Source organism: Molossus molossus, unplaced genomic scaffold (assembly GCF_014108415.1).
Source record: "Molossus molossus isolate mMolMol1 unplaced genomic scaffold, mMolMol1.p scaffold_m16_p_1, whole genome shotgun sequence".
NCBI lineage: Eukaryota > Metazoa > Chordata > Mammalia > Chiroptera > Molossidae > Molossus > Molossus molossus.
Genome location: NW_023425344.1, coordinates 128,395,598 through 128,408,139, shown reverse-complemented (window position 1 = coordinate 128,408,139; position 12,542 = coordinate 128,395,598). Strand labels below are relative to the sequence as shown.

General features: G+C 39.4%; 1 protein-coding gene across 4 annotated transcripts in view; it reads right to left on the bottom strand.

Annotated features, from left to right (window-relative positions):
* The window catches only part of NRP1 (neuropilin 1), a 156,687-nt gene that overhangs the window by 6,350 nt on the left and 137,795 nt on the right, over positions 1 to 12,542 (bottom strand). For 2 of the 4 annotated variants that reach the window (XM_036247225.1, XM_036247242.1), the window contains exons 13-16: positions 7,076 to 7,213; positions 2,971 to 3,242; positions 2,393 to 2,489; positions 187 to 237 (exon numbers count right to left, since the gene is read on the bottom strand). In XM_036247225.1, coding sequence (XP_036103118.1) covers positions 187 to 237; positions 2,393 to 2,489; positions 2,971 to 3,242; positions 7,076 to 7,213 — 558 coding nt within the window. Of the gene's footprint in view, positions 1 to 186; positions 238 to 2,392; positions 2,490 to 2,970; positions 3,246 to 7,075; positions 7,214 to 12,542 lie in introns of all 4 variants that reach the window. The other 2 variants (XM_036247219.1, XM_036247234.1) reach the window with 1 other exon arrangement.

Sequence of the window (12,542 nt, the reverse complement as noted above, 5' to 3'; positions counted from 1 at the left end):
TCAGGGAGGGAAGGGCCATGGCTGGCACCCTCCCCCACAGCTCACCCTCTTACATCAGCCACACTGTCACAGTGGCTCCCCAAGGCTTCAGGGCAGCTCAGATTGAATTGTGGCAGAAATTTCTCTATAAATACAATGGAAGCCACAGAAAATTATTTTACAAATTGTTCAGGAAGACAAATTTACCTGTTTCATCAATTTTATTTTCTGAGTTCTTTTTATCCGGGTCTGCCGGTCCTGACAAGTCAAACAAAATTGAAAGGGATGTTTGAATTGCCAACAAAATACAATCACACAAAGTACATAAACACACACACAGACACACACACACACGAACTCATGGCTTAGCTGGGTTTCCTTTGGACTTTGAGAACAGTTGACCCTACCACACAACTGTAGACCAATAGAGAGGCAATGTTAAATGCTTATAAAGTGGTACTAAATCCAGGTGGCAGTGCTATGAGCCGAGCATGTTATTATTCTAGGAGAAGAGAAAAGTGGAGACAAATGACCTTGGCATCTGGAGTGCAGGGAAATTGGTGAAAATAGGAAACAAAAGTGGGCTTGTTCGCACGGATACCAGCCTGTGCTTCTGTAGACAACGGCTTCCTAAGTTTGATGAGTATTTGTTTGGTTTCCCAGATAATATGCCCGCTCTTTGAGGCAAGATACTACATCCTGTGTCTTAGCCCCCTGACCCCCACACATGCCTCAGAAGTCTAGAAAAAGTGGAGTGCCGCATGCTCTATGGTTCTGAGTAGAGGACAGGGTCTTTGAGTACTTTGTTCACTGTTAAATCCCCAGCATTTAGAATAGTGGACAGAATATAATAGGTGCCTCAGCAAATATTTGTTGTATTAATATATGAGTAATTAATAAATAGTTGATAATCTCATTACATCCATGGCTAAATATTTGGAATATATATTTGATGAATAATTATATAATTATCCTAGACATATTTTTAATGGCAACATAAAGTGTTTAATGGGGCTTCAGTTGAGACTTTCTGAGTATAGTGCCTAGTTACAACTACAGCAAAGTTCACCAGTCACACAAAAAGAAAAAGGCTCATAGAATAGTCTTAGCCTTCTATATAATAATGGGAGCAATGGATGCTGCTTTGAATATAGTAGGCGGTCAGTTAAAACTTGTTGAAGTAAACTGAATTTATTTCTTTATTTTAGTTTGTAGAGTTTGCTCTGCATTCCTAAAATATCATCTTTTCATCCTGGAATAGGGAAGTGATAGGGTTCTGTGCACTGTGTAACTACATGTAATATATCTTTTAACAGCAGTGTAGACTTGGATGTGGATAATCTCTGTAAAGTAGTTGCAACTGAAATATCCTTTTCTATGAAAATTTACTAACTAGTGTGACAGTAAATATATTTCCTTACATAGTATAAAAATCAGATTTTTATCCACTGCTCTTTTATTTCCCTCAATCTCTTCAATCAACCCTATCAAATTATTGCCACTTTATGGATTATGTATATTAATCATATATTGTATAATAAAAATTTTGTAAATTTCTTAAGTGACCAAAACTCCATTACAGTCAACAGGCCTTCTTTGTATTAAGTTCACCCAACAGGCTCATTCCATTTTGTTACAATTAACATCCAATTATATAATAATTTATAACAGAAGTTTTAAGTATAGCAAATGGAGTTTAAGACTAATTACTGTGTACTGTCATTAGTGATGCTATTTATAATTCTATATTAAGAACTAGGGAATATGAATTAATTTTATTTAAGACTTTTATCCTATACATATATACTAGACCAATAAAAAAAAACATAATATCTGAAGTACTAGGGAAAGTTTCCAAATATAATATATTCTTTTGAATCATTACAAATATTTTTAGAGTTAGAAATATCAACTTATTTGTAATAAAACAAAGAATTATGGCTTCAATGATTCATTAACAATGTAATCTTAAATTCACTCTGATCAAATATTTAGAATTTTTCAGATGTCTGAGTTTTCAACCTTTCATCAAAATGTTTTGGCATGGCATATATAGCCTGTAAACTGAGAATTTTTTCTTTGCCACGATCTGTGGATTCCACATCATTATATATATCTATCTATATATATCTATATAGATAGATATAGATAGATAGATAGATAGATAGATAGATAGATAGATAGATAGATAAAATTTTGTAGGTACCTACCAGACCTTCTAAATAAAGTAGGTTAAGTAATGGGTTAGCTAAAGGTAATTTTTGCCCTATTGCACCAGATTATTCATTTCACATGATATGCTCATAGCCCACAGTGAAATTCCATGTCTAGATGAACAAGACGCAGACTATCACATGACAAGAATCCTACCCTGAGCAAGTGCTCCATTGGTTTCTATAGAACTCATACTTACTTGCACAGTCGTCTTGTGAAATGTGGTTATTAATACTAATGTCGTCCACTGCAATCCCACCAAAGTTTCCTTTCCCAATTTCGCCCTCAAATATCACCTAAAAAAAATTTACATCCACAGTAATTAAATGTTCAGTCCCAAATAGCAGTGTTTACAAATGCTTGTTCAGCTCAAGCTATGGCACATAAATTAAATTCATAAGATTTCTCATAAGCACATACTTTGCTCATCAATTTATATTAACTGCCTGATGATGGTATAAAACTCCTCACACTCTCATTATATAACACAACACTTAAATTGAAAATAGCAGGAAATAGAAGGAATGCTTATTGTGACAGCCCAAAAATAGATTATAAAGTAACATTTTTGCTCCTTTCTCAGCAAATTGTTCTATTCCTGTCATCTAGGAAACTGAAATATGCTACTGAGATTATCATCATTGCAGCAATATCTCAGGTTCAGAAACCCCTGAAATAATTTTTGGAATGACCCCCACATCTTATTTGATAACCTTCAAAATATTAACCCCATGTTCCTGAAGCAACTGCCCTCCCCACCCTGGGTAAGGAGTGTACCTGGTAAAGTTTCAAGGACTTGTGCAGCAGGACACGTCCTTCCTTCCAGTGGTCCCCTTGGTGTCCAATGGCCATCCAGACCAACTGGTCATATTCCTCTGGCTTCTGGTAGCGCAGCTTGACCCTCAGTGTGCCCACATGGGAACCAGACATGTGATACCAGAAGGTCATGCAATGGGCAGAGTTTTGAGAATAAACCACGGGGCTCACCAGGCGAGCCACTTTGCCCTTCTGATTTTCATCAGCTTGAGAGTAGATGAAGTTGCCATCTCCTGCTGTGACAGAAAACTGTTAGGGAGAGTGCCCACATTTATGACTCCTTTGTCTCTTTTCTTTCAACTTCCACCTCTCAAACCTTTTTTCCTGGGCTGAGCACCAAGAACCCAAACCTGCAATGGAATGAGAATTGGGTGCAGTTGTTGGGAACCCAAGGTTTCTCTCTGAGCTGCTGTAAATGGACATAGGATTTGGGGAAGGCTGCAAAGCAGCACTTAGAGAGTGCTCAGTGGAAATGCACTGTCATGTGGACGTGGGCTGTGACTCAAAGACGCTTTGCACCATTGCAAGCAGACTGAACGCACAGGGCAGACTTATTTTTGTGCAACCTCAAGACTACTTCAGCAGCACCTGTGTGATCCCAGACATCAAATGGAATAATTTAGAAGTATTCTTATTTATCATTTGAGCAGCAGGACTTCTGGTTGATGATACTTTGGTCACTATAACTATTTGATAATAAGAAAACTGCATTTTCCCCCAAATAATCTAGTGATTTTTTCCCCCAAATTCAGATTATTCTCCCCTAGATTATTTTCATGGCTTATAAATTCCTGAAATAAACCCAAGATCTTGAATCTCAGCTGAAATCCCAGCACCTGTGTGATGCAGACTTCTGGCTCAAGGAGAGGAAAGGTTGCATTTTTGAGGCTTTATTACAATGTGGCATTTTGGCAACACAGACACTTGCAGAGCTGTGAGGACTTACTTTGGCTTTGCTTTTAATTACCCCCAGTGGGAACATTTCCTCCTGCCATCACCTGGTCTAAACACATAACTCATGTTTCACTGTTTGCTCTGCAAATAGAAATCACCTCCTCTGTGCCTCACCTGATGTAAGTGCGAATCTGATGCTCTGGCCTCGGTGGGCAGCAGGGTGCTTTGTTTGCTGTCCCAGAGGCTTGTGTATTTGTGAGATAATTTTTCACTGTGCATATGTGCAAAGATTCTTGTATTTGCTCGCCTGTGTCAACAGTGTTCAGGTGGAAGTAGATGAGTCAGCAGGCAGCTTTCCTCCTTCCCCTGGATGCTTATCTGAGATCGTACTGGAGCACACTTAATGAAACCGGTGGGTAGAATAATAAAAGGAAGGAGCAGATACAAATCACAGCTCCAGTATTATGTTTGGTGCTCTCAGTGCTTGTGAAGGGTGCCCTGTGACGAAGCTGACTAAGTCAATCCCAGGGGTTGTCTTATCCGATTAAAGTACCAAGTGGTGGTGGCCTGTCTGGGAGACAGTTGCATGTCTCTGAGATGACCAGTGAATCAGTTCACCAAGATGGGCAGCAAACAGGTAGACAGTGGCACCCATCTTGCCTCTGCCCTCCCCCTGCCCCGACCCTAGTCTTATAGAAAAAGACTGAAGTTGGTGATCTGCACAGATGAAAGGCATTTATTGAGCCATGGAGTCGATCTGGGCAAGTCAGAGAACAGGTGGTACACAGAAAGAGAAAGCTGGACATGGGTAGACCGAGGACAGTTTAGCAATATGCCCTGGCCTTGGCCCAGCTGCCACTGTGAACTTTGAAAATTTTGCTCATGTCACTTTACTGTTTAAAATGCTTCCCTGGCTCCTCACTGCCTTTAGCCCAGCCCTATGTCTAACTGCTCCACATGGGAATCTGTCCAAACCGCACCACGAGCAATCTCCTGAAATATAGACGCCTCCTCTCCACATGTCATCTCTTATTCAAGCAGAGCTCTGAGAAAGAACTGCTTCCTTGACCTCCCCCATCTTATTTTTCAAGACCAACGATCGCCTCTGACATCGAGTATCCTCGTTCCACTGCTCTGTGGCCATCTCCACTCACAGCCAAGCTGTGAGCTCTTCAAAAGCAGCGTCACCCTCCTTTACATGTGTATCTCAAGTGCTCAATGCAGCATCTGCCATGTGACAACAGGGCTGTTCCAATACCATATGCTCAGTGCACCAGGTGAAGATGCTGGGCTTTAAGAGTCCTCTCTAAGGAGGAACATAGCTTCATTTTTAGAGGTAAAAAATCAAGTGGGATTCCTTTTACTAAATTCCAAAGTGAGCAGCAGGATATTGTACCTAGACAGTGCTGATTTGGAAACAATCTCCACGTCTGATTTGCAAAGTGCCGCATCCTGCGTCATGTCAGTCTGCGCGTGTGTGCCGTGCAGGGCTCCTTCATCGACATTTTCTCACGTTAACCAGCCCTGCCTTTCAGATGCCAGGTTCACCCATCGCTCTCAACAAATGATTGTGTTTCTAGGAGGCTCTTGTCAGGGCAGGCCTGGCACTGCAGCCAAGTGAATCTCAGTGTCTGAGAGAACAAAAGCCATGGTCCTTCTGAAGAAATCACACTTCTCAGCTGTTAATGTAAGACATGCCCGCCTGTTGTGATACTCAACACATAAAATGCTGATATTTTCCCTTTCACGTGTTTTATCACTGTTCTGGGTCAGGAACTCTGTCTTCATTTTTTCAATTAGTGCTTTATTTCTGCAAGCCTGTTAGCTTTTGTCTCTGGCTAACATCGTTTTTAACCTCCTTTGAATGTCAGATCCTACTGAGCCATTTTGCTGTACTTTGCATCAATTTTTCCACCATTACTGCCTTCTCTTCAGCTAATTGCATTTGGTTAATTTGATGCCATTTATATGTACAGTGCCATTTACAGTCAAAGTATTTTAAGTTTTTCTAAAATTGCTTTTCTTAAGATTCAATGTAAAGTATCTCAGAATTGGAGTCCAATTTTATACAATTGCTGTGTCATTTTCATTAGGTAAAGAGCTAGCTGTGGTGGAGAGAGGCCTATTCAACCTATTTAATGGTTATAGTCACTGGGTGAAAGTGAACAACAAAATGGGAAAGACTTGAAGTACTCTCTGCTCATCTATCATACCACTGACCTACTCACCCAAAGCACCAGCATGGGGAGAACTTTGCTTAATGAGATTCCTCACCACCAGCAATTCCCCTCTGGGGCATCTTTGGGAAGACACCACTTGAGCAAGCAGTCCTGTAAGCATCACTGAGTGCCGGGATGTTAGTGAGTTGGGTGTTCCTTTTGAGTATGTGTGAGTGTTCTTTGCAGGACACTGCTGGCTCTTTGTACCACACCTCAAGTTGGGTGATGAAATGACCATGAAGGAAACAAGATGGAAGTAGATGAAAGAGTTCACTACAGTGACTGTCAGTCCCCTCCCTCCCCCAACCCATCCCTCTGCCACCAATTAATTGTGACAGGAAAGTAAAACAGGCGGAGTGGCGGGGAAAGGGGGGGGGCTGGGGTTTAGTGAGGTTTCTACCTGCTCAGATTTTAAATATTCCCACAAGGAATAAGAACCCCACCCCACCTTGATCCACTTCCACTTCAGGGGTCCAGAGAGAGAAAGCACAAAGCTCACTTATTGTTTGTTCATCTGTAAATAAATGAGATGACATAATATATGTCTGGACTCCCTTCAAAATAGTCCAGAGTCAGGGATAATAGAGCTAAAGTAAGTTTCCTATGATTTGATAATTGTTGAAGCTGGAGTATGTACATTTAGAGTTTGTGTTACTATTCTTTTCTACTTTAAATATGTTGAAATTTTTCATTAAAAAAGCTGAGGAAAAGTATAAAACAGGTATTAATTCACACAACTTTGCCCAGTTTGTTGTTCTTCAAGAGGTCAGTCAGTTGCCAAATTTAATCAGCATTTTCTGCTACAAGTATATCTCTACTAGGGAAAGAGATCTTGTTAATTCCAGCAAATAAAAACAAAGTGAACATTCCAGTATTTTCTGCATCCTCTAGATTCACAGCCCACAGAAACTCTCTAATTCAAAGAAATGAGGCCGCAGTGAGCTCTGCGTTACCTGTGTGATCCTGGATGGGTCCTGTTTTGCTGGTCAGCACACTCCACTTGAGCTGCACGTGACTGTCGTGTTCCCAGTGACAGAATGTCTTGTGAGAACCCCAGCCAAATTCACAGTTAAAACCATATGTTGGAAACTCTTCAGTGGGTGGAAAGGAAAAATAGAGACAAGCAAAGAAAGACAAATTGAATCATTTAGGTCAGTAAGGCCCTTAATTTGTTCACAGAAAGCACAGTTTATATAACTCAATGTCTGAAAATTCTGGGAAATCCACAAGATCCAGAATTACCAGGAAACTCAAAAGATGCATGGAGATGTCAAAACGTTTGCAAAATCACGTTTGGTGATATGTATATATTTTTTATCCAGCTTTATAAAAAAATTATGTACTGCCTGTCAAATTGGTTTTATATCAAATTTCTGGGAAGGTTACTTTTCAAAGTATGTTATATCTGTAGCATTCTCCCTAGTTCTACAGTATTTAATATAAAAGTTACTATTTTCTTGAGGATGAATTATATAAATTGATATTCACCAATTAAAATAATCTTAGTTATATATTGACCCAGGAATCCCCAGTCTAGAAAAATTACAGGCAAATGCCTCATCCTGGAGGCTACTTGTATCCTCACCAAGCAGCTAGTGCTGTGGGTCTTTAGTATCAGATCTCTGAAGCAGTTCTTAAGATTAATCTTTTTTTTTCTTCTTTGCTTTATATCAGGTCAATTAATTTTAAGTAAGTGTTATTTCTGCTTTTTCCGAGAACTTTAAAATTTGCTTATATATTGTTCACTTAAAAACCTCAATGCAAGGTCATGTAAAACCAAAGCACATTTAAATTGTTACCAGTTTTTACTTATGTTTTTAATCTTCACCTCAGTATACATTTCTTATTTTTATTTTTAACTGATTTTAGAGAGAAACATTGATGTGAAAGAGAAACATCGATCAGTAGCCTCCCATATGTGCCTGACCTGGGCATGTGCCCTGATTGAACTCACAAAGTTTTTGCTGTACGAGATGATGTTCCAACTAACTGAGCCACGAGGCCACGTAAGTTTTTTATTTTTTATTTTTTTAATGTTCCAAATGCTTCCTTTGGGATCCGAAAGGAAAGTATTAGTGGATTCTCAGAAATGGTTTTGCTTGTGTTCTACAAGATGCTACTTGACTATATATAGTGTTGTTGTTTTTTTACCTTTTTTTTTTTTTTACTTCACCCTTTATTTGAAAGTAGCTTGAGTTTTAAGCATGGAAAAAATAAAACCATTGATGCTTAGAATTTTTTTTGGTAGGCTTAAGCTAACAATAAAAAGAATCCTAAAGATAAGATGCTCATGTTTCTGTCGATTCCAGGCCACCTCCCTATTACAAGGAAACAAAGCTGCCTGTTTTCCCCAGCAAGCAGGGCGAGGCTCCTCTCTGGTGTGAGTCCACGAGGTGGCAGCACTGAAATGGAGAGAAAGGTGCCTGCGGTGGACTCGCCCACTAAGCTTTCAAATGTCTCAAAACCATCTCTGTGTACAATAAAGGAATTGTGGTATTATCTGCTGTATTAGGGGACAACATGTAACAGGCTGAGAACATATCTTGTTTTGATCTTTTCTTTAACTTTATCAAAGTATTTAATACAAAATATGTTGCTTTCTTCTTTGGGCCTGGCTTTATTGCTCCTCCTCAATTTTATCAACAGCAAGAGAAAATTTAATTGAATAGATAAAGATTATTTTCCTTGCATTTTTAGTTTCCAAGGAACTCTTTCCAAATACTAATGTAAATTTTTGGAAGAAATGCATTATATGAATTGTTAAAACTGAGAAGGATGGAGTCATACTTTCAATGACAATGTGGCCTCCCAGAGCATGCACAGGGCCAGTGTGAGAACATAAACTAGTAAGTGATGTGTATGACATGAGCACTTTCAGTTCTTGCAAAAGGGCTATACTTCTCAGCCACAGTGTTATCGGAAAGCTGTATTTCATGTCTAATCTATCATAACCATGAAATAGGACTTCTTAGAGCATGAGAAACACTTATGCAGCAAGATCAAATTATGCAGATGGAGTAAAGTCAACTGAACGGTGACTGAATGGTGGAACAACCTTGGATGTCAGCGCCCATGACCCAGGAATGTATTGTTGCATAATCTCCTATTAGAAAATGTTAATATTTGAAACTGTTAATGCATGTGTGGTTTTGTGTTTTCTCTTTAAATGTAGTTTATAAGACATGCACATACAGGAGGGCAGCAAGCCATTATGGCATACACATTAACAAGATTATATTTACCTTGTTAATACATTAAATTTTTTGTATAGTACAGAAAATTACCTTATCCATTATTTTGGCTATCAATATTCTGGTGATATTATAAAATATATGAACTTGGGAGTTTCTGCAATCACCAGGACATGGGGCAGCTTTGCTGCAAAGATGGCTTTTGCTGGAAAGAGGACATTCCTCCTGCTGCAGCGACTGGCAGCTCACCTCTGTCTTCTAATTGTCTTTCTAGTTCTGTGAATTTAACAAGGTGAACTGCTCTAACATTTTGTATTTTACTACTCTTTCATCTTGTCCTGATTATATAACTTACTTTTGTTAATCTTTCTTATAAAATAAATTTTTAAAAAATCTATGCATTTTGTGGGGGAGAAGTATAGAGGAAGAGTAGCTCAATGCTGAAAATTCAAGCCTAGATTGAAAGGCTAATAAACACACAAAATACACATAAACATTTATAGAAAGAAAAAAAACAGAGGGAAAGACAGAAGAAGAGGAAAAAAGAGTTGAGAAAAAGCAATGGATGAATAAAATAAATATATAGGAACAAATAAGTATATTGATGTTTAAATCTTCAAAGTATTACCTAATACTTATTAAATTCATTGGGAATAATCTAGCTAAATTCCTTCTTGACTCTTAAAAATAGCAGGCAAGAGCCCAGTCAGTGTGGCTTAGTGGTTGAGCATCGATCGACCCATGCACCAAGAGGTCACCGGTTTGATTCCTGTTTGGGGCCCATGCCCAGGTTCTGGGTCTGATCCCCAGTGGGGGGCATGCAACAAGGCAGCCAATTAATGTTCTCTCTCATTGATGTTTCTCTCTCTTCCCCTCTCCCTTCTCTCTCTCTAAAAATCAGTAAAGAAAAAGAATGACAGGAAACAATACTCAAATGTATGGCCACTGTGAGTAAGCACCAGCTGTGTTTCTTGAACGTATCTTGCCTGCAATTGGATCATTAGCACTGTATATGCATAAGAATTTAACTTTTAAGTATGAATTTCTATTGAGTGTGTTACCTTGCTTACTCATAGACTGGACTTTCGGTACAAACAAGTGGAGGACCTGAGGCCCATTTAATCAAAGGTTATGAATACACTCTGAGCTGCTCTAAGAATGATCAAAGATCCTCAGAAGGTTACAAAGGCTTCACCACGGAAAGCTGGATTTAAAACGCAGGATTCTTATCAGTTCTTGGCAGAGAATTAATAGACTTTATGCACCTTATTATAAGCCAGGCAGTATATAAATATTATATGCCCACTGAGTTTATTATATTGATAAGAATCCTCAAAATGAAATCTTGAGACTGCTTGAGTCTATAATGGCCTCACCAAAATCAGATTATAAGGAAGGTTTAGGGGTCTGATTTTCTGCTACTTGTAAGGACAACTGGAGAATCTGAAGCCTGCAGAACAGTGTGGACCTGACCACTGGAGACACCTCAGAGTTAGAACTAGCCTCTTATTCATACCCTCAGGTCCCTGTGAAGCATTCTGAGCATGCACAGAACTAAAAAAATATCAGACATCTATTATCCACAAACAAACACTTGGAGTCGGATTTGTGATTCAGGCAATGGAAAAACAAGGAAACAGGGTGACTTGTAAAGGACTCTGGGCAGACTTTAGAATTCAAAACTAGACCCTATCAGTACACGCTGTGGCTTGACATGAACTTGTTCATATTATGGTAACAGTGGATCTTCTTGGTTCATGATTTGCACATCTATCCTCTGACTACAGTAGACCCTGTGAGGTAACCATGTGGTCCTGGAACTCCTCTATGAAGCCTTCATACCAATGGCCTTGAGCTCATGAACAGATCAATTGTGTTCACAAAGTCATTCCTGCTCTGATAATATAGACCTTCCACATTTAGGGAGAATGATCCAACTTGGGAATCTGATATGCCTTTCTATTTTATCTGCAGCTGTCATTCACTTTTATTTCTTTAATGATCCCTAGCTTTTTTGATAGGCAAAGGAGACGAGATAAACCAAGTTAGTTGGCAATTTCATAGTAGTTTCAATTAATTATCTGGCAAGAGAAGAAACTAAAACACCAGTTAATATGTTTGGTACATTATTAGAACTTCATTTTTTTCACCTCACTTCCCTTCTGTATTACAGAATTATAGAGAGCAAGCTAGTGGTTGTTCCATAGAAAACCACCCTGAGGGGCTGAGAGGTCTCAGAGAGCCGGGAGCTGAGAGGCTGGGCTCCACTCATGAGGCTGCTTCCGCCGTCCCAGGTGGCTGCACAGTCCATGAGGCCACATTTCATAACACGAAAAGATGTGGGTAGGGCTACAAATTATTCTTCTCTTTGATTTTCAGTATTTGAGGTGCTTGAGCAGTGTGGTAGCAGGAATTTTGTCAACCTGAAAACACTACAGGAAACTTGGGGTTAAGTCCAACTGAAGAAAAGTTTGTTTTGCAGTTTAATCAGGTCAATGGTGACAGGGTCCTTTAAGGAAGCATACTAATTAGACCAGTCCTTTCTACTCTCTGCCTCACTGGGTAGTGTCATAGTGTTGAGGAAACATTGATAGACACCACACGCCCCATTAATAAGTGACTGTGGAGGCCAAGGCTGAGTGCGCTTCCATAAAGGAAATGGGAGAAGCTGGAAAGCTGACCTGTTCACCTTACTCTAATGATTAACTTTAAAGTATTTAAAACCTCTGATTGCTTATACTGACTGTTTCCCTCTGTGTGGGTCTGTAGGGAAGAATGTTACAGAATACTAGCACAACACAAAGGAGAGTGAAAGGAAGGCCACCATGTAACTGTGGTTGGCCTTGATAAACAGTAAACCCAGGGCTTTAAAAGTCATCGTGCTTTTCTATTAATAAAAGGATGAGGAGTGCTTGTTCCCAGGGGTGGTCCTCTCCCCACATACAATTATAGCAGTGGCTCCTTGTACCCCATTTCGCGACATGCGCACTGGAAACACTGTTGTAAAACTGCCAATTCTGTGGCAGGCAAAACTGACAAACTTTGCCTGTCTTGATTTTGTAGAATGGTGATGAAAATAAATAGTCAGGCTGCTGCCTGTAAGATTTCCTTCTTCTGTAGTTTGCAAACACAGTCCATGTCCTAGATGTGATGAGTTTAAACACAGTATGTTACCCCATTTCTTCAGTTGAGAGCTGGGTTGTTACCATTTGGCAATTACTGATGGAAC